This window comes from Astatotilapia calliptera, chromosome 3 (assembly GCF_964374335.1).
Source record: "Astatotilapia calliptera chromosome 3, fAstCal68.1, whole genome shotgun sequence".
Taxonomy (NCBI): domain Eukaryota; kingdom Metazoa; phylum Chordata; class Actinopteri; order Cichliformes; family Cichlidae; genus Astatotilapia; species Astatotilapia calliptera.
In genome coordinates this window covers 14,043,747-14,065,320 of record NC_137424.1, presented here as the reverse complement: position 1 = coordinate 14,065,320, position 21,574 = coordinate 14,043,747, and the positions used below count along the sequence as shown (strand labels likewise).

General features: G+C 41.5%; 1 protein-coding gene across 2 annotated transcripts in view; it reads right to left on the bottom strand.

Annotated features, from left to right (window-relative positions):
• The window catches only part of nat16 (N-acetyltransferase 16), a 43,204-nt gene that overhangs the window by 8,079 nt on the left and 13,551 nt on the right, over nucleotides 1–21,574 (bottom strand). The window contains exons 2-5 of one of the 2 annotated variants that reach the window (XM_026160981.2): nucleotides 6,329–6,504; nucleotides 1,162–1,387; nucleotides 553–777; nucleotides 100–443 (exon numbers count right to left, since the gene is read on the bottom strand). In XM_026160981.2, the coding sequence (XP_026016766.2) occupies nucleotides 100–443; nucleotides 553–777; nucleotides 1,162–1,377 (785 nt within the window). In that variant the 5' untranslated portion in view covers nucleotides 1,378–1,387; nucleotides 6,329–6,504. The remainder of the gene's footprint in view (nucleotides 1–99; nucleotides 444–552; nucleotides 778–1,161; nucleotides 1,388–6,328; nucleotides 6,505–21,574) is intronic. The other variant, XM_026160974.2, reaches the window with a different exon arrangement.

Genomic DNA, 21,574 nt, shown 5'->3' with positions numbered 1-21,574 from the left:
AAAAGTTGCTATTATAGACAATGGTTCGTGTTACTGTCAGTACACTTGCTTCAGCAACATCCATTTAGTCCTATCAATAAATGAAGAAGGAACATTTACCAGTCATCTCCAATGGGGACCCTGAATGGGAAGGTACAGAGGCTGGCCACAGTAGGATTGGACACATCATCCACCATCCAGTCAATCTCCTTCTTTAGTAGGATTGCCATGTTACTGGGCAAAAGCTTGAATGGCTGCCAGTCTTGAATGATGTTTGCGTTAGGGAGGACCCCGTGCATCAGGTCACTGTTTAAGTACAGCTGCTGGATTGCTGTATGGTCCAGATGCACTGGAGGAGGACTGGAGCAAAAGGTGGACAAAGTGGATTCATTGTCTCCTTCTAGACCAAATTCAGAGAGATGCAGCTTGAGGTCTTCAGCTCTGAAGCGCATCAGCAGGATTCCCTGGAGAGAGAAAAGGCAGCATTGAAAGCATGCAAACAGCCCAAAAAGGCTCATGATGACTAAGAAGCCATTTAACATCAGGACAGATCAAAGCATTTATTTACTCTACCTGCTTAGTTATGATGCGGTACTTTTCAAAGTCCTTTGGTCCAAGCTTATCATCACGGGTCAAGCGGCATACTTTGACCTCTGGATACCTAGATTTAACCAGCTCAGCACAAAAGCGTAGCAGAACACCTGCCACGCCCTTGCCCCTTTCCTGGGGGGCAACACGGAGACCTTCCACCAGCATGGTCTCCCCCTCATCGATGACACAGACAGACTCCAGAGCAATCTACCAAGCAATCAAACAAAGGAAGATAACAGACAAGAAATTACAAGCCATCACGCTGACATGGATACCTTTAATTACTTATTTATCTAAGGGGCCAACTCTGCTAGTTTGTGAGGAAGTCATATCTAGTTGCCGGGTGTTTTACTCAAGCTCATAGTAGCAAGTTTGGCGGTCCATTAATAGGAGAGATAATTTACTTAATTATGTGCTCCAATCAACAAACAGCATTCAGATATATGTTTTTTTTTAATGTTTTATATGTATAGTAGATGTATATGTAGAATGCAACCTGCTGAGGTTTCAGGCTGGCTGGGTCATTTATCAGGGTGATGCTTTACAGCCATTTATCCAGTGAACTGAACTTTTACTACTGAGTGAACTTACCACTTTTCCATGTTTGCGTGCCAGTATAACTGTACGGTTGGTATCCTGCAGCCAGCTAGTGTATCTAGTAGGTAGATAGTCAAGGCCTCCATAGATGTCCTGGCTCATAGCCATGATTTCATCAAAGTCCTCCTCAGTTGCCACAGTAAACTGAAGGCCTGCCTGGGACAGGGCCTCTGGGAGCTGGGGCATATTCAGGCTGGTATCAATCTTCATCTTGGAACAACTGATAAGATAAAAATGGAAGAGATATTATTGTGGACTATATTAAATCATATTTTGTGCTTCAGAGCGGGATGTCATTCTCGCGTAATCAAAAATAATTAGCCACAGATAAGTAAATCATTTTACCATTTTCTGAAAGCAGAATATAACAGACCTCAAGGTGTATGGCTGGTGAACCAAGTTCACCGATTCCATCCTTAGCAAAGGGGACAAAACATTAAACACTTTAGTATTAACCACACCAAGAGACACACATTCATTATTCAAAGGCACTAACCAATAGGAAATCAAACATACATGAGAAGAAGAATTAGGAGCTGATTGCTTCTGCAAATTGGATTGCAGATTTTCGCATTAGTGGAGAGGCCGTGCATGTAAAATAAGAGGTTCTATCTCGGACAGAGTCCAGAAGAGTCCTTGTTCATTAACCAAATTATTTAACAGCACATGTTTTCTTTCTCACAACACTGTGGGAAAGCCCCTGGTTTGGACCGGGTCTATCGTTGGTTCCATTCAAATACAATCAGTGCTCAAATGCTTTACGGATCACGTCTCTGATGTTAAGTAACACATTTTTCAATTCAATCCAATTTTACTTATATTGCAATAGTTCACAAAAACAGCCACTATAGGTGCTTTATATTAGAGAGAGAACCCCAGAAATAAGCTGAGCAAGATTTTGGTGTTGATCGGGAGAAAGAACTCCAGTCGAAGAAAAGTTCAAGGAAGAGCCTGCATAGCATCAAATTATTATAAAGAAACCCAAAAAGTGCAGATTTGGGGAAGAAAGGTTTTGGCCATTGCAGCACAAAATCCAAGATGAACATGTCCTACTATGCATAGTAGAAAAAATTCAGCTTAAAGACAATGAAGCCTTTCTCTTCAAATTACAGCCCCACTTCAAAGACTGAAATATCTCTCTTTTACTACCAATGAAACATCAAGGAATGTGAAGAACAATAGCTGCACATCACTTTGAGAGGTGATCATGAATTGGGACGTTTACCTTACATCAACCTGACATCAACCACCTCGGTAGACATACCATTGCATGTCAATTTGTGTAGCAGTGGGTGGCAAATACAAGACTGTGGCAACAGCAAACCACAAGGCCTCAAACACCGAACCACAAAGGGAAAAAGAGGGATTTTGCCGTATGTTCAGAAGACACAGATTGTGCAACCTCTGAAAGAACATGATTGGAGCAACTTGGTCAACAATCTGCCAGCAGTTGCCATGAAAGAAGTGTTAACGGGGTTTTAGAGTTTACTTTCAGCTGGAAAAGATGATTCACAGTACAATAACATACTCGCAGCAGAGTACAGCCAGAGGCATAGACTGCACATCAAACCACGAGCAACTACAGTGAAGAAAATGAAAAGATCGTTGCCACAGAGTTATGACCCCAACTACAGACACAGAAGTGGTGAAATCCTGTGGTTCTGAAAACTCAAGTCCAATTCAACCACAGTTGTGGCTGAATCACAGAAGGGCAAGCAGAGAAGATGGCTCATTTTTAATACTGTTTAATGTCGCATCATATTCTAAACATCATAAGTCTGTAGTGGCTGTCCTGTGTGGACCACATTACTACAACCTTTTCAAGCTTCATCTTATCTGCATCACACATGTTGGCCAAGCAAACTCGTCTGTTATGAATCTAAATTAGTGAAGATCATTTACTGGCTAATGCTCTCTGTGTTCCCATCTGAAGCATAGATCCTAACTGATCTCAGAGCAGTGAAAGCAGATTCAGCGGCAGCTTGCCAGGCATGCCATCATGTGCAAGCCACCAGGAAAAAAGCTGCTGGCCTCTCAGCTTGCACAGCTCCAGTCATTGTTAACAGGAGATGGACAAAACCGTCAAAACACAGAGAGCTGCAGTTTTCTATGAGATTGAAAGAAGCACAGTTTTCAGTGGCAACAACCAACTGTGGCCACAACATGGCAGTAATGTTAACTGACAGGTTAATATTACTGCCAGCGCTGTCTGAGATGAAAGGAGATAGATCGCTTTACTTTGGTATGTTTTAATTTATGTCTATTTTTAAACATTAGACTTTTGTATGACAGAGTATTGGGGTCACATTAAGAAAAAAATATTATTGATCATTCTGAGAATAAAGTCAAAATGTGGAGATTATACAGTTGTTTCGACAGCTGCTGTACCCTCTGAGTTTGTGAAATTGTTCTTCAGAATCGGTTTTAGTAACAAGGAAGGACGTCGTTTCTCTTTTAGCACATAAACACAGGGTGCTGAAAAGTATAAAGATGGTGGAGAAGCTACATGTGGTCAGAGAAACCACACAAACCTGGTCGAGTGGCTGATTTGCTTCACTGACTCATGTAAACAAGTCATTTTGCATAACGACTGTGATGGTCTGTGTTGAAACAACAACTGTAATCTGCATGTTTCAACTTTTTTCTCAAAATTGTATTTCAACTTTTTTTTCAAAATATTGAATAAATTGAATAAATTTCGACTTTATTCTCAAAATGATCAATAACATGTTTTTTCTTAATGTGGCCCTAAAACTCTGTTGTACTTGTCTTGCAGTATCACAAATTCTGAAATGTACAGTTTACAAATGAAGAACAGTTGCAAACTTTGCATAACAACCCATTGTAGACTACAACTTTTCCACAGTAAGATTAACCTCAAGCTCAAAGTGACAAAATCACACACAAAGAAAAAGAAATGACATTTGATTCAATATCTACCATTACAAAAACAAATATTTATTGTTCAATGTGAATACATAAGAATGCCATAGGGGCACTAAGGAGAAGCAACAACCTGTCCACATATTTCAGCATCTGTCAAACACAAAGCTGCTATGTTAAGCAATACATTTGTCTTCAGCCTCCACACACCTGCAGTACATAATTCTGTACTACTAGAATTGCTCACACTGAACACTTGTAATTATAAAATGTCAAAAATGTACAAAAATGGCCCAAGAGAATCAGATAACCTTTGATGAAAATTTAAAGAAAAGTAAAATATATGGATGAAATGTATAAAGACGTAACTCTGAGAGAATCCTGGAAAGTAGAGGAATGCTTAATTTGTACGCTAACAATAAACAGTGCCTGTAGTAAAACGTTGCACCGTCATTAGGTCGTATTTCTGTGTAACAACTGGATGTTTGTTTGTGGATTAATGTTCTAGATTTGAACCCCTCAGAACTTTGTGTTCTCTGGTTTCTTCCATGAATCCAAACACATTCATGTCGTTGGTGATATTTTTAATTAAGGTTGATGCAAAATAATTATGTCTTTAATGGAAGGCAGACTAGAGAGACTGAGACTAGTAAAGCATGATATATTTATTGTTTTCGTTATTGTGGCTGAGCTGGGTTATTATAAGTCTGTTTGTCTGGGTTTGTGATGTGCTGAAGCACTGGAGTGTGGACAGTTCATTGGGGAAGTGCAGGCTAACATAGAAATGCTAAACTTGTTCCTACAATCTATTAATCGGCCATGTGAGCTGCAAGGGCATTTGCAGTGAAAACACTGTCTGGTCACAACAGATTGAAATGTACACATTGGGGACGCTGGTATTTTTCCACCATGCCTTTGAAGCTGTGAGATGAGGTGCCATGCTTGGCTGAGTATCCTGGTCCTACCAGTGAGAGGAATGCTATTTTATTTTTGCCTTTCTGTCTCTCAAACACTTCTCTCGTGTTCCTAATGGTTCTCTCTCAATGGCTGGCAGTGTTCTCCAGACAAAATGGAATTGGGCAACACTGACTGACCATCTAACGTGCAACTATCAGTGCGGACCTACGTCTAGTTTTTGTCCGAGCTGCCCAAAGGAGCTTTAGAACTGGTGGCATGAAAACACAGCGGGAAAAAATGTAACCAAAAGATTCACAAAAACAAGGACCAGACCATGATGTGACTTTATTGGTGAGTCATGAAGAACACGCATTATTCAGTAATTTCAGTTCAGAAAAAAAAGGCTGCTGTTGGAAATGTAGGCAGTGTGCCTTTCACTCACAGAGCAGTAGTAGTGGTTATAATAAACATACACAGCATTTTAACCAAGGTGACAATAAGTTGAAAAGACTGTTCCTGGTATTAAATTTCTTACACTGGTCATCTTTGGTGTGAACCACAGTGTGAACAAACTTTTTGCTTTTATGCATCAGTAATGCTTAACAGTGAAGTGTGTACAGCTGCAGCTGTACTGAGGTTTACCCACTGTTGGGAGTCTCTATGTGTTATTCACTCAATACACGATTTTAAAGCATGTATAGGCTGTCACATGCACAGGTGGCAAAAACTGGAAAATGCTGGAAGCTGAAATGCCACCGAAGCACATCGCCCTCCATAAAGGCAAGGACAGCAATAGCTATCATTCAGTTTTATTAGTGCTGTCAGCGCTAAGCTTATTAAAATGCCGTTAACGCCATAACCACAAATCTCCATTAGCGAGTTACCATGGCATCAACGCGTTAGCGCGGTTAGCTCGTTGTGCATTTCACAAACGAAGAACAGTTTCAAACTGCGGTTATGGTGTTAAAGTCATTTTAACGAGATTAACGCTGACAGCACACATTTTTATACATTTTCTATGTGTGAACATATTCAGCTCTTTACAAGCAGAGAACGAGCCATGTGCTCAGCACACGTTGTTGTTGTTGTTATATGTTGTAAACATGCAGCCTCCTCATTGCACTCAACTGAGAAAGTACACTGACATTCTTTAACAACCTATGAAAAACGTTAGCTCACATGGTCAGTACACTCTGGTGAAGTCACATGTCACATACATTCATAATGAACATACCATCTTTTTTCTCTGCTAAGAAGCAAGAAAATATATTTGGAATGTTTCCAGCTTTCTTTTTTGTGTTTTGCACCAGTTAAACACAGAATTGTTTGGGCCATCACACTGAAAAGAACCCCAAATAGTACAAAACTCAAAGGAACACACCATGGATTCAGTTGGTTGGTCAAGTGATGACAACATGGACACCAAAATGATTCATGTCTCCTGGGTGCATCTGTGGCTCCAGTGCTTCATGCCAGTAGCCTCCATGTTGATGCAAAGACATTAGCATATCACTCTGTTGCATGATAGCAGGATCCGTTTCTCCCACGCAGCCCCGCCTATACATGAAACACACCATTGACACAAAGGCACCAGAAAATCATTAGTTTGTAAATCTGTCAATAATCATTCTGTGCTTGTTGTGATGACATTAAGACAACTGTGTCCTGCACTCAAACTATGTCACCTACGCTGGCTGGTTCTGTGTAGGATTAATAACAATTCAAGTAAATGTATAAAGTAACTGCACATTTCTATCATAGCCACAGCTAAGCTGATGTTGTTGTGTAACTGTGGAGAGCCTCGTAATCTGGTCTAGTTGTAATTTGTAAAGATTACAGAGATTAATGTATTTTAATAAAAGTTATTAACAAAGGCAGTTCTATATTGACACTGATGTTCCTGTCCCTCAACAGACAAATGACTAGTGCTCTCATTTTTGTGGTTGTGGGGTGACTATATAAAGAAAAACATTCCAACAGCACAGCCAGTGACTGAGCAGTCTCAAAGATCAATAGTGATTTCTATCGTAAAACTATGAGAAGTGATGACCTGAAACTTCACCTTCACAAATTATATTAAATGAAGTTTAATAAAGTAAATAAAGATGAAATGATCGAAAAGCTTTTTAAATACTAAAGTGGCCAAAACTGAATTCCAAAATGCATCTAAGAGCCTTCTGGGGGCAGCTGTACAGTTTTTTAGGATAAATGAATTGCAGTGCAATAAAGATGGATCCATACATGGGGTTATGGAAACTGTTAGATTTTTTTTTTTTTTTTTGGAGATGAAAGAGTCTTTGTAAAAGCCTCAGCATTTCCACTAACTATTAATTATGATTGTGTATTGATGGCATGAAAACTTTTGCTTTTTCTTACAGTGAGCTGTTTGAAAGTGTCTGGATATTTAGTAGAATTCCTGGTAATGAAGAGAAGTCTGATGAACCCACTAAGTAGGTGATAAGCTGGTGAGGTAGAAGTAGACAGAAAATCCCCTCTGCTATATTTAAGAGCATACCTTGCACACACACATATGTGTTTGTATGTGTGTGTGTGTTTTTTTAGAATTCTCACTGAAGGCATCAAAACTATGAATGAACACATGTGGAATTATGTAGTAAACAAAAAACTGTGAAATAACTCGTGTTTTATATCTTAGATTATATCTTGGTAATATCCACCCTTTGCTTTGCGTCCTGCTTTGCTCACTCTTGGCGTTCTCTCCATGAGCTTCATGAGGTCGTCTCCTGAAACGGTTTCCAACAGTCTTGAAGGAGTTCCCAGAGATGCTGAGCACTTGTTGGTCCTTTGCCTTCACTCTGAGCTCCATCTCATCCCAAACCATCTCCACTGGGTTTAGGTCAGGTGACTGTGGAGGCCAGGCCATCTGGTCAGCACTCCATCACGCTCCTTTTTGGCCAAACAGCCCTGACACAGCCTGGAGGTGTGTTTGGGGTCATTGTGCTGTTGGAAAATAAATGATGGTCCAACTAAATACAAACTGGATGGGATGCATGTGGCTGCAGGATGCTGTGGAAGCCATGATGGTTCAGTGCGCCTTCAATTTTGAATAAATCTCCAACTGTGTCAGCAGCAAACCCCCCCCACACCATCACATCTCGTCCTCCATGCTTCACATTGGGAACCATGCATGTAGAGACCATCGTTCACCTTTTCTCTCTCACACAAAGACTCGGCAGGTGGAACCAAAGATCTCAGATTTGGACCCATCAGACCAAAGCACAGATGTCCTCTGGTCTAATGTCCACTCCTTGTGTTTCTCAGCAGCTGTTTGACCATAAAGGCCTGATTCACACAGTCTCCTCTGAACATGTAGAGATGTGTCTGCTACTGGAGCTCTGTGTGCATCTATCTGGGCTCTGATCTGAGCTGCTGTTAACTTGTGATTTCTGAGGCTGGTGACTCGGATGAATGTAGAGGGGACTCCTGCTCTTCCTTTCCTGGGGCGTCCTCATGTCAGACAGTTTCATCGTGGTCTTGATGGTTTTTGTGACTGCACTTGGGGACACATTCAAAGTTTTAGCAGTTTTACAGCCTGACTGACCTTCAGTTCTTAAAGTAATGACGGACTGTTGTTTCTCTCAGCTGATTGGTTCTTGCCATAATATGAATTCTAACAGTCGTCAAATATGGCTGTCAGCTGTGCACCAACCTGACTGCTGCACAACACACCTGATGGTCCCAACCTCATTAAGAAGGCAAGAAATTCCACAAATGAGCCCTGACAGGCTCACCTGTGAGGGGAAACACGTCAGGTGACCCCATCATGAAGCTCACTGAGAGAAGGCCGAGGGTTTGCAGCGCTGCCAACAAAGCAAAGGGTGGAACCTAAAATATAAAACATATTTATCACTTTTGTCTTTACTACATAATCCCATATATCTTGCTTCATATATTTGATGTCTTCCGTTTGTATCTACATATGGCAAATGGGGGTGTGTGATCTCTGGCTCTGTTGCTGCTGTTGCACAGAGGATCACCTGGCCACGGCGGACAACTAACCCACTTCTGTCCTATCTGCCTTCCCAGGGTCCAGAAACAGCCGGCACTGTTCCTGAGCAACAGAGCGCATCACAGATGCCGGGGGAGGAGTGCTAGAAGTGTGGGCTGCCAGGACACCTGAGGCCTGACGGTCCGCTGATGGAAGTGGGATAGGTGTTCCCCATCGCCGGGGCTCGGGCACCCTCCCCCGGTCCCAGACGGACTACCGCATTCTGCTAAGGTGTCAAGTGGGTATAGACCAGGCTTTGGTAGACACAGGCTGCACGCAGACTCTGGTCAACCAAACCCTGGTTCGCCCGGGAGTATTGTTAGAGGCTGAGTGGGTGGAGGTTAGATGTGTGCATGGGGACGTCCACAAATATCTCATGGTGCCGCTGCTGATTAAATTTAAGGGCAGAATGCAGTTATATTGCATCCCTGAATTTGGGAACCTTTTGGGGCTGTGGGTCAATGATTCACCCCCACGGGAGATTTCCCACTGGAGCAGTCATGTGACCAGTGTTGGTCAAGTTACTTGAAAATAGTAATTAGTTACTCATTACTTTTCCAAGAAAGTAATCCTATAATCCCATTCTTCATATTCCAGCATATAAAATAAAATGGAGGTCCCATTTGAGCGCATTGGAATGGACCTCATTGGGCCATTTCACCAGAGTGTATATGGCTGTCGCTTTGTACTAGTTCTGGTGGATTATGCAATCCAATACCCAGAAGCAGTGCCGCTGTGCACCTTTTCTGCAAAGAGAGTGGTGCAGGCGCTGTTTCAGGTATCCCAAAAGAGATACTGACAGACCAGCTCACGTCGTTCATGTCTTGCACACTAAAAGAGCTGGACGAATGATTGGGTGTTAAATCAGCGTCTACCATCATCAGACTGATGGGCTGATGAAGCGGCTGAATAAGACTTGAATAAGACCGTGATTCAGATGTTCGGATGTTGCTGTATTGCAACAGAGTTTTGCAGATGTGATCTCCGCCTTTACGATGCTCATAGAGCACCATTTTGAAACGCAGCTTGGCGTCACCGGGAGTTCACAGCCCTTCAGGTTGCCTGAACATAAGCAACATTTCAGCCAATTCAGAAAGAATTGGCTGAAATGCTGAAAATGGGAGTGAGAGAAGAGTCACACAGCACTTAGTGTAGCCCCATAGTTCTGGTATGAAGAAAGAGGGGTCTATACAGTTCTGTGTCACTACCACAGGGTGAAAAAAGTGTCACGGTTTGATGCCTACCCCATGCCCTGGGTCGATGAGCTCCTGGACCGATTAGGTAATGCTTGATTTTTCACAACACTTGATTTAACCAACCAGAGTCGAAGGAAAACACTGTCTTCTCCACTCCATACGGTTTGTTCCAATTTGTCACACTTTGTTCGGCTTGTTCAGAGCCCCGGCCACTTTCCAGTGCCTCATGGAGCTAGAGGGTCTCAATGCCCGGTGGTATCTAGTTGTAAAGCCAGACACCCCCGGGTTTGGCTCGATGCAGCTCTGACGTGAGTCGGGCAGTGAGGGGGGGGTGTTCTCTGGGTCTGCTGCAGTGGTGCACTGGGCTGCAGTGCCAAGGAGGCTGAGGACCAGGTAGAGGGGATTCAATTAATTAATGCTCCTCTTTTTGTAGTGACACTGAGGACCACTGTGTGTGTGCAGAGACAGAGCACTCAAGGTGCTGACCAGAGATACGGTCAGAAGTTTTCATGCAGTTATCATTGGCATGAATATCGTAGCATTAGATCTGTTAATTATTTATTTGAACTGTTCTTTTTGTTTGGATGGAATGGTACAGCGTGCATCTTTAATGAGTTAGTTTACATACAGTTTCATATAAACACCTAATATTTGGTTAAATGTCCCTTAGTTCAACCAGATGTTTTTGGTAGTCATCAAGAAGCTTCTGGCTTAATTCTGGATGGATATTTGATGACTCTTCATGGGAGAATTGGAAGTTTCAGTTTATTTCAGTGGACTAGCTCATGAAGTTTGTTGGTTGGTTTCCTAGCACTGGTTTGGTTTTTAAGAATGGTCCAAAAAATTTTCACCAACGCTGAGCTCAGGGCTTTCCAGGTATTCCATAAGCCCAATGTTAGTCTGTTTTATCCATTCATTGTCCTGTTGGAACTCCCAGCTGTGTCCGAGTTCCCACCAGCTAGCTGTTGATTAATGCTGATGCTCCCTCCCTTTCGTGCTGCAGATCAATCCCTCGAGCACCTGGGCTATGGGACATTTTCTCCCAGCAGGTGAGGGGGGTTTCACCCAGAAACTGTCATAATGGGAAACACAGTACAGTCACAGACAATCCAGTGGGTAGTTGACTTCCTTTGCTATTAACTCCTCGGATGCTCGCTCATCATGCCCACACTGGCGATGGGGTTTGTGGCAAGGTGTGGTGGTGCAGGTGGTTCCAAGGCATTGCCAGAGGAGACTGGTTGACACAGCTGGTAAAAACTGGCAGCTTCAAATTTTAATCAATCAAGAATGTGTCGATGTCTTTTGGAGCAGGATCTTCTTCCTTGGTTGGTACCCTCTCAGTCTCTGGGAATCTAAAACCTGCTTCCCTACACAATGACACTGGTTGTCCAGCAGCTTCCAGTTAATAGCAGTGTTGAGCCCTGTTTTTTTCCTGGATTGTTCCGAACCATCCAAACATTTCTTCACATCTTATGGTGGCAGTCTGGGTCTTCATCCAGACCCAGCAAAGTGGTGACACACCTGAATAACTACTACAGTTTTTTATTTTAATTTTGGAATTATGGTCTTGGAATCTCCAGTTGTTTAGAAATGGCTCCAAGAGGTCTTCAAAGCTTGTGTACATCTACAATCGTGCTTCTTGCATCTTTACTGAATTATTTGGAGTTTCCCTTTGATCTGAGCATTGGTCAACCAGTAAGTACTGTCAAAAAATCCTTCTTTATGTTGGCAAAGAGAAGCAGTAGTTAATCTACCAGTAGTGGTTAATCATGATCACTAATGAGAAGTTAATTGGCCTTGTCTAGTCCAAATAAAGTTGCAGCACGGTGGCACGGTGGTTAGCACTGTTGCTTCACAGCACTGTTGCCCTGGACGGGGCCTTTCTGTGTGGAGTTTGCGTGTTCTCCATGTTGTTTGCATGTTCTCCCCATGTTTGTGTGGGTTCAGCTTCCTCCCACAGTCCAAAGACATGCAGTTAGTGGAGTTGGGTTAACTGGCAATTCTAAAAAACCCTGTCCAAGGTGCACCTGGACAGGGTTTTTTCTCTCGCCCTATAGTAGCTGGGATAGGCTCGAGCCCCCCCCCCCCACCCCCCCCCCCACCCCACCCCCCCCCGCCGCCACCCTGACAAGGATAAGCGAAACAGAATGGATTGACAGAAAGACATCGTAAAACCTTTAGCACCATTTCTTCAGAGTGTTGAGTAATATATATGTACTAAATAAATTCTAACTTTTGCCCCAATTATTTTTTTTAAATAATTTTTAATTTAGCTTTTAAAGGTGTATGCTATAATCATTCCAGCAAGGAAATATAAAAGTTCAAAGAAATCATTAAAAGCACAACTACTATGAAATTCATGCCCATCATAATTGTATGTAAAATTCACAACTGTATATAATGCAGAAATTAAGTACACTGAAACATATCAGTTTCCTAATGTTGTAAACCTGCTCAACATTTGGCAATAAACCCCATTCTGATTCTGATTCTGATTCTGGTGACATACCAATATATGGACAAATTGTAATTAACCAGAATGTGCTTAGTGTCTTTTTTTTAATATAGTTCTCTTGATTAAACAAGTACTCACACTGCCTGTGACTTTGTTCATGTTAACCACACAGAGGTTGAACAACTGTAACAAGAAAAAAGTTTACTCCAATCCTAAAAAAATGTCTTTTTAATTTGGAAATTTCCTCAAATAACTACCTATATGAACATAATATCAAAACCAAATTGCAGTTCTTACACTTACCCAATAAATTATTCTTTTGAAAAAGATTGCATCTGATGAATTTAAGCTATTTGTTCCAAAAAACTTTGGAGAGTTTAGAATCATGCAGGCTCTGTAGGCTTGACTGGGGAGTAAACAAGCCCCAAATTTGCAAAGCGTATTTAAATATTCAGCAACCTCATGCAAAAGGATCAGGAAAACAGTTTGATATGAACACATGCAAAAACTTTGAGCATTCTTCGTCCTTCAGTCTGCTCAGATATGTCTGTGTGTGTTCCATGTCACACGCATCGCTGAAGCACTCTTTCCATGCAGTGGTTTGGGGTTACACAAACTAGCCACAATATTAAAACCACTGAGAGGTAAAGTAAAAAATAATTGAACATCTCACCGTAATGTTGTTATGTTCTGCTAAAAAACCTTGGTTTCTGGCAGTGTTGTGGATGTGACTTTGACATGTACAATGCACCTTAAGACTATTGCAGATCAAACACACCTCCACATAGCAACAGTGCCCCCTGATGGCAGCTGTCTCATTCAGCTTATTCACGATGCACCTCCGCTGGAAGAAAATGCAACAAAGACTCCCCAGATCCTGATCTAATCAAGGATCTGCAGGCTACAGCAGAAGACGTTCCAGACACAACAAACACCCCCAACATCTGTTGCACCCATGCTCTGACTGCTTTGACAACACAAGCAGGTCTGTGCAATTTTAAGCAGGTGGTTTTAATGTTGTGGCTAGTGGTCATTATTAAAAGTGATTAGGCTCTAATACACTTCGTTTAGCAAACTTAATTTGTTTGCTGATGTGACAAAAGTTAGGGCTTCACCTCCAGCTGGGTAACGTTTTAATGTTTATGTGGAAGTATATCACTGATGGTCAGTGGTAAGAACAAATAGACACATCTTTTGCTCTTTCTTCCTCACCCAACTGGTTCAGGCAGATGGCCCCGCCCCTCCCTGAGCCTGGCTCTGCCGGAGGTTTCTTCCTGTTGAAAGAGAGTTTTTCCTTCCCACTGTTGCCAAGTGTTTGCTCATATGGGTCATATGATTCCTAATATTTGTCCATATTATTGTAGGGTCTACCTTACAATATATAATATACCTTGAGGCGACTTTTATTGTGATTTTATTTATTTTTTTATAAATAAAACAGAATTGAAAAGAAACCTCAAAAATGTTCAAATAAATGTAATTTTTCTAACAGATTCGATTTGGTCTGCAACACATTGTTTAAAATGCTGGTGGACTACATCTTGGAGTTCCAGTGGCAGTAGTTCCTTACACTATCACAGGGCCATCCCATATGGAAAAGATATATATAAATCTTATAAAGTTTGTATCTGTCTTGTGTGAAACTTGTATGAAAAGCATACAAGAGTGAAAACAGATATAAGATCCCTTGAAAAATTATATAATGAAACTTGTATGTTTTGGATACTTCCTAAAACAATATATGAAAGTAATGAGAAAGTGGCCGCTTTCATGAGTAAATCACATAAGTTTTTACTATTTCTTTTCCATATGGGATAGCTTGGAGCCTGTTAGCAGAAAGAGGGCAAATTACAATAGTTGACTCATATTTATTCTTTTAAAATCAGAGTAAATGACTCTGAGGGCTCCTGGCCATGAATGAAATGGTGAATGAATGTTATGTATGCTTTTTGAATTGCTTAAATAAATGTGAGAAAAGTATAAAAGACTCCAAAACATTTTGTGTTTAAAAGGGTTTTTTTTTTAATTGATTTTGGTAACAGAAAATAGAGCAGCAGCTTTTATTATGTGCAAGGTTTTAGGGGCTCATTAACAATGCAGCCGTGCTGTCTCTGTCATCTGGATCCATGCTTGAATGGAAAAGCAGTTGCCCCTGTTTTTTTCTGGAAATATAGAAACACATATTATGCTACAAATTTTGACTTTTGTGATCAAGTAGTTACCACATATAAAAGTAAAACATGCACTTTACTGAATGTTCCCTTACCTGGGCAAGGACTGCAGAAGCCTTTAACCAGCATCAGAGAAAACACCATTCCTCTAAGCTTTCACTGAATCCATCTAGCATGTGCGATTAATGGTTTAAGCCCACTACCTGTACAACAAAGCACTGGTTATGAATAATGGGATATTTAAGACGGCATCGATAATTCAGAAAAGGTTTTCTTGGGCTCTACAACCTGATTCGTTTAGATGAAACATCACTTATTTTTCTGAGTTACAAAACACAACAGTAAAGAATATTTTTCTACTTCTTGTTTCTGTGCTTCATAACTTCACTTTTATTAAATGATTTGTTCAAGTGCTGATAAATTGACAATTGGTGTTCTAGTGTTAAGTAATTTAATTAGACCAGAATATGTAGGGTTTTACTTTTTTTGTTTTTATCTCTCATCAAACAGAAAAAATAGAGTTGAATAGATTAACTTTATTATCCACATCAGTGGAAAATTGTCTTCAGTTCATGAAGCCATAAACAAATCAAGCAAATAACTTCACATCAACCTGCATTCACACTTCCACACAAGCACACATACAACACATACAACAACAATAAAAACACATCGCAGCATCTCATTATTCAGTATACCGATTGCTCTTTGCACAACTGACCCCTATAAGGTCATCCTGTGGGTGCTAATTCAAAGTCAGAATAAAGAGGGTGTTCACAGTCAGCAACAATAGACCGAGCTTCCCTGAGAACAGCCTTATGATGCAGCTTATCCAGCGAAGTTTGTTGTCCGCCAGTAATTTTTCCAGCAGCTCTGATAATCCTGTTTAGTTCTTACTTGCCACAGTTGGGTTACCAGACTGAAATACTGAACATAAGGATGCTTCTGACCTAGCTCACTTAAACTCTTTCCAGCACGTTGTGGTTCCAAAGCCTCCTGATAAGAAGGAATCTCTGATTAGCTTTCTTGTAATAAACTGTGTCAGAGACCGGTTAATGTGATCGCCACGTGCCAAAAATGAGAGGATCATCATGGCAAGAACACCGAATAATCTTCACACAATTAAACCTGCATAATAAAACATAAGACATGCTATGGTGAACACTGTGTCAGCAGCATATAGCCACACCCCCTCCCCTTACATGTCCCATTGTGAATGCAAAACTCTCCAAAACTGCAGCTCCTGTGGGATGTTCCTGGTTTGCAATCCAAAGTAGTCCAAAGAAGGGCAGTGATGAACTATTAAAAGTGTCGTGGGTGCATACGGCTTAATTATTCACGTGGGGAACAAAGGCTGGCCTGCGTCACCCATTTCAACAGATGTGCTACTGTGGTTCAAATTCCCCCAAAATGTAATGCTGGTATCAGAAAGCACAGTAACCCCCGGGACATGTTGGAGAGATTACATCTCAGGAGTAGGTGGTGAGAGGCAGGTCTGAGCTTCTCTGCTGCTGCACCCGTGACCTGACTTGGCTGCATGACTTTTTGTTTTGCTATTTTAAATTGTAACTTTTATTGAAGTGGTTATGGATTTTCAAACAGCGGCATCCTTCATAATGCACAGCAGAGTGTACTACACTGTTTATTTACAATTTTTGAGCATATTGTCATATTTTACTAACACGTGAACATCTTTTGCAGTAACATGCTTTCAAATTATATTTAGCACGATGCGAGGTGCCACGCGATTAATTGGAAAGATTCATTTTTGAAGAATGTGATGAATGGGATAAAATGCCTTTGTTATTAATTTTAGACATTTTCCATTTAATTGTTCTTAAATGTAACAGAATATCTGAGTGTTTCTTAGCTTCAGATTAGTCAGTTAGTCTAATTGTTTTTCTCAATAAGTCGGCTAAGAAGTTAGTCGCCGGGAACATCCGTAGTCAATAGTACTGAGCGCTGCACTGAGGTCTAGCAGGACAAGCACAGAGATGAGTCCACTGTCAGAGGTCAACATCATTTGGAACCTTCACTAAAGCTGTTTCTGTGCTGTGATGGGTTTTACGGAGGCTTTTTTTATAGGGCAACAAACTTTTTTCTGGGCTAAATGATCCACCCTTCCACCCATTTTCTTCCTCTTATCCAGCACTGGGTCACACGGGTAGCAGGCTAAGCAGAGGAGCCCAGACCTCCCTCTCCCTGGCTACTTATTGTAAATTGTCTGATTCTTATACAGCGCTTTTCTACTCAAAGCGTTGTATACAACATGACTCATTTACCCAATCACACCCATTCCCACAAGCACTTTCTCTGTATGTAGTGCTTTCTAACTACATTCACGCACATTCATAAAATGCGCCAAACACATTCTGAAGACTAATGGAGAAGTGCATGAAGGATATGCATTTGAAAGGGGTGCTAGTTTTTTTCTCAAATTGATTGTGTTCTCTAAAACCCTGGAAGATCATGAAGCAAGATTGTTGGAGATCCTCACTCATTTCAGAGAGTTCAAATTAAAGTTATCACCTGAAAAGTGTGTGTTTCTCCAGACCTCAGTGCGGTACCAGGGGCACGTAGTGTCCCAAAATGGAGCTGACACATCCAGAGAAAATCTCTGCCCTTTGTTCTTGGAAAGTCCTTCGAGATCTCAGAGAATTGTGATCTTTTCTTGGATTTGCTGGATATTATCGAAGGTCTCTAAAAGACTATTCCAGCATTGTGAAGTCCCTCAATGATCTGATTCATGGTTATCCTCAATCTACCAAAAGGTTTAGATCAAGAGACAGCCAAGACCAATATCACCCTCCCAAAGGGCTTTTTGGGATCCGCTGGACATTAGCTTGCCAGCAGGCATTTTAGTTGCCAGAATGGCCTATGATGCAGAGAGGGAAATAAAGACCTGTGGTAGATGTGTGCGCAGAAAGGCGTTCCCTGACAAAGCCACACTGTTAGGCAACATCAGTACTACAAGGCCACTTGAACTCTCTGTATGGATTTCATCTCTCTCAAACCAGACGAAAGTGGAACTAAAGACATCCTTTTAATTGCTGATCACTTTACTAAGTATGCAATTGCCATAGCAACGTACAATCAAAAACCCAGCACATACAATTCCACCAAGACTTAAATAACTGGGTTTGCAAACTTATCTTTGGTTGTTACCTCCACTCCACTCCTGAGACTGCATCAGGACTACTCCCCTGAGGCTATCTATCCACAGAGAGTAGTGACAAGCCTGTGAGGCAGACACAAGGACTTAAGCCAGCAACGTGTCTCAGACTCTGATCAATAATATCCAGACCAAATCTCACAGACTGACCAGTCATGTAACTTCCCTGTTGACAGTCCAGATTTAGTAACTCTTCCAGTATCTGACAGCCATCGTCGTGACACAGAAATCGTCATTGCAGACCAAAATCCACCAGCAGAGCTGCAGACTGAAAGAGTTGTATTTTAAAGTTTCAGATGTGTCCTTGATCCAACACAGCTGATTTAAATGGTTAAATGACCTCCTCAAGATTTCTTGAAGTTCTCCAGAGGCCTGATATCGAACTAATCGTGTGATTCAGGTGTGTTGACCCAGGATGAGATCTAAAACCTGCAGCCGGCCCTTGAGGCCTGGAGTTTGAGTTCAACTAGGGATTGAGAACAGCCGAAACGCGTTCAGTATGAGAAACCTGGGCACTCACTAATAGCTGTGGTATATCAATCAATCAATCAAAGCTTTATTCGTCACATGCAGGTTGCCCTGCAGTGAAATGGTTGCCCCCCCCCCGACCTTACACATATAGCACAAACATTACATGGGGATACAGGTCGGAGATTGGTAGAATCAGAGAAAAAAAACATTGAAATGTACACTACAGTGGGGAAAGTACAAGAGGAAAAAAGAGACCCCTACTCATGCTGTGCTTCCATGGTAGGACAGCATGAGAACAGGAAACAAAAAAACTCCTTTGCACAAAAAGCACATAAATGTCCACAGCACAACATTGTGAAGACATGACAAGCCACAGGGGTGGGTGGGGGGTGAGGAGTAATCCGAAGCGAACACAGCAGCCGCCCTGCACAGCGCTACCATTCCAGCGCGGCACACAGCCGCTGCGTTCCCTCGCAGGAAACAAGCATCGAAGGCGTTGGAAGGGGAGGGGGATGAGTGAGTGCCTATCAGTGTAAGTGTGTGTGTGTGCGTGTCCATAGTTCAGCTGAGACAGTGTCCTTCGCCCTATCAGGCTAAGTAAACAGTCCTCCAGCCAACCCAGGTGTCCTTGCATGGGATGGGAAGAATAGCCGTAACACAGTCGTTATCAGAGAGTGATTGTTCGGCTCCAGCCTTGGGCCTGCAGCTGGCGCGTTATGGGGGTCCGCAATGTTATAGTCTCTGTTTCAGGGTTTAACCACAGTTTTTACATATATTTTGGATGAAGGTTATCATTCATTTGATTGGCATGTTTAGTCCCATCAGATAGTAATTACTCAACCATTGCCATGCAACGTGGCATGCATGAGTTCAATGGTGGAGGTTGTAGCCCAGCTAGAAAAACAGAAAAATAATTTAGTCATGTTAGTCATTATTTTCTTTGAGATCTTCATAATGTGCAAGTCCAGTGAGCTACAGTGAGTTGCCAAATGCAGCTAAGTGTTAAATCTAGGAGTCAGAGGTGTGGACTCGAGTCACATGACTTGGACTCGAGTCAGACTCGAGTCATTAATTTTATGACTTTAGACTTGACTTGAAAAAATGTTCTAAGACTTGTGACTTGACTTGGACTTTTACACCAATGACTTGGGACTTGAATTGGACTTGAACCGGTTTACTTGAAAAGACTTGATATTTTACCCCAAATATAAAATTTAACATGCATATTATATAGAGATTGAAAATGTGACGTCATTCACGGGTAGAACCGCAAAGGATTCTGGGAACTCGTGGCAAGCGGTACTAGCGCACGCAGGCTTTCAATTGAAATCAGTTATACAGCGATAAAAAGAAACACAAGAAGCCGTTGTATTATTAACTGCAATAGCCGGTCGCATGACAGCCACGGGAAGCCGACGGGTAAAGAGATCGGTTGTTATCGGATTACGTCGTTGAAGAGAAATTGTTCGAGCCATGTTTCCGAAGTAACAAAGACGCGACGGATGGCCTGGATTGCAGCCATTCAAAGGTCAAATATAACATCCCAGAACACTCCAGCTCACAGGTTAGTCTGCTCCAAGCATTTCCACAAAGGTCAGTCTGTTGTTGTAGTTAATACGTCACTTTCATAACATAACTGGTGATATAGGTTACAAGCAAGTCTGGCGCTGAACAGAAATTGTCGCGCTATGCTCCTTTATTTATTGTGTTTATTGTGCATAAATAGTGAATTGTCCTGACACAATATTGCGTTTCGCCTCTGTTATTATGGTACATTGACAAAAACACATACTTTTATTCACAGGATAAAACAGGTTTTTTGTATCACTAATTGTCCAGTACGATTACAGCATACAGTATTATTGTCACTGCTACATTTCTGTGATGCTACCAGAAATTATTTCCACTACTAATTAATTACCGTTGAGCTCAAAGGTCCTATTAATAAACGGTTAACGAATGTGTATTTATGACGACGATTTGTGAGACTGGTAAACTTATGATACGTACGATGGTCTTTCGTTCTACACGGTGCAGTTCAAGGTCCTGCACCCATCCGTCGGTAAACTGTACCTGGGCTTGTTGCAGTGACCTGAAGTTACTAAACTTCATGAGTGTATGCACTCACTCCAAGAACCGTATAATTATAAATATGCATATAAATATGCTACGATGAGATAGCTGACTTCATCTAACTAGCAAATGTTGTCCAGGCTACGTTGGTGATACAGTTTTTTTAATGTGTATGATATTTTTGTCATGCGATTTTAAAGCGGGTCCTACAACCGCATCCAAGAATAACATGCAGCTTATCTCAGAACTGTCGGTGAAAATTATTCTTGGAGCTAGGTTTAATTGAGCTGCATTTTAAAGAGGTGCAATTTCACAATTTGTGTATATTTTCTGAGTTCACTATTTTGTCATGTGTTGAGAAAAACACAGATTTTAAAATTACATGGTCTAATATTTACATTTAGCATAACTGCAACATTATTTTTTCGTTGTTTTTTTTTTTTTAAAGACTCGAAAGGACTTGAAATTCAAAGTTTCAGACTTGTGACTTGACTCGGACTTTTACACCAGTGACTTGAGACTCGACTCTGACTTGCCTGACATTACTTGAGACTTGACTTGAGACTTGAGGATAAAGACTTGAGACTTACTTGAGACTTGCAAAACAATGACTTGGTCCCACCTCTGCTAGGAGTTGTGAACATCGTCAGGCCTTCAAGTTGATAGAATTACAGCTCACATAGAAGGATATGATGCTGCAGTGATTTATTTTGTTGTACAGCAGAGCTAGTTGAATTAAGATAAAGGTTACACGGATACTGATTGTTCACTCTGAATGTTCTGAGTACATGAGACTGTATCACAACTGTATATGTGACTAGATGGATCCTGTGACCTGTTTATAGGTCAGGTTTTTTTCCATCTGGTAAAACAATGACTCAACGGATGAAGCAGTCTGAAGCAGGCCTCCACTGAAGAGTAGTGATTCCATACGTCCAGCTAACTGCATGGCAAGCCACTTCAAGAGTGGGTAAGACTGCTTTATTGAAGGCAGAGCTTTGTTTCCATGACAGACAGAAAGTAGCAAGTGAGGCTGGGGGAGATCACCTCTGAAACCCGGTCCCTCAGTATTGGTGCCCC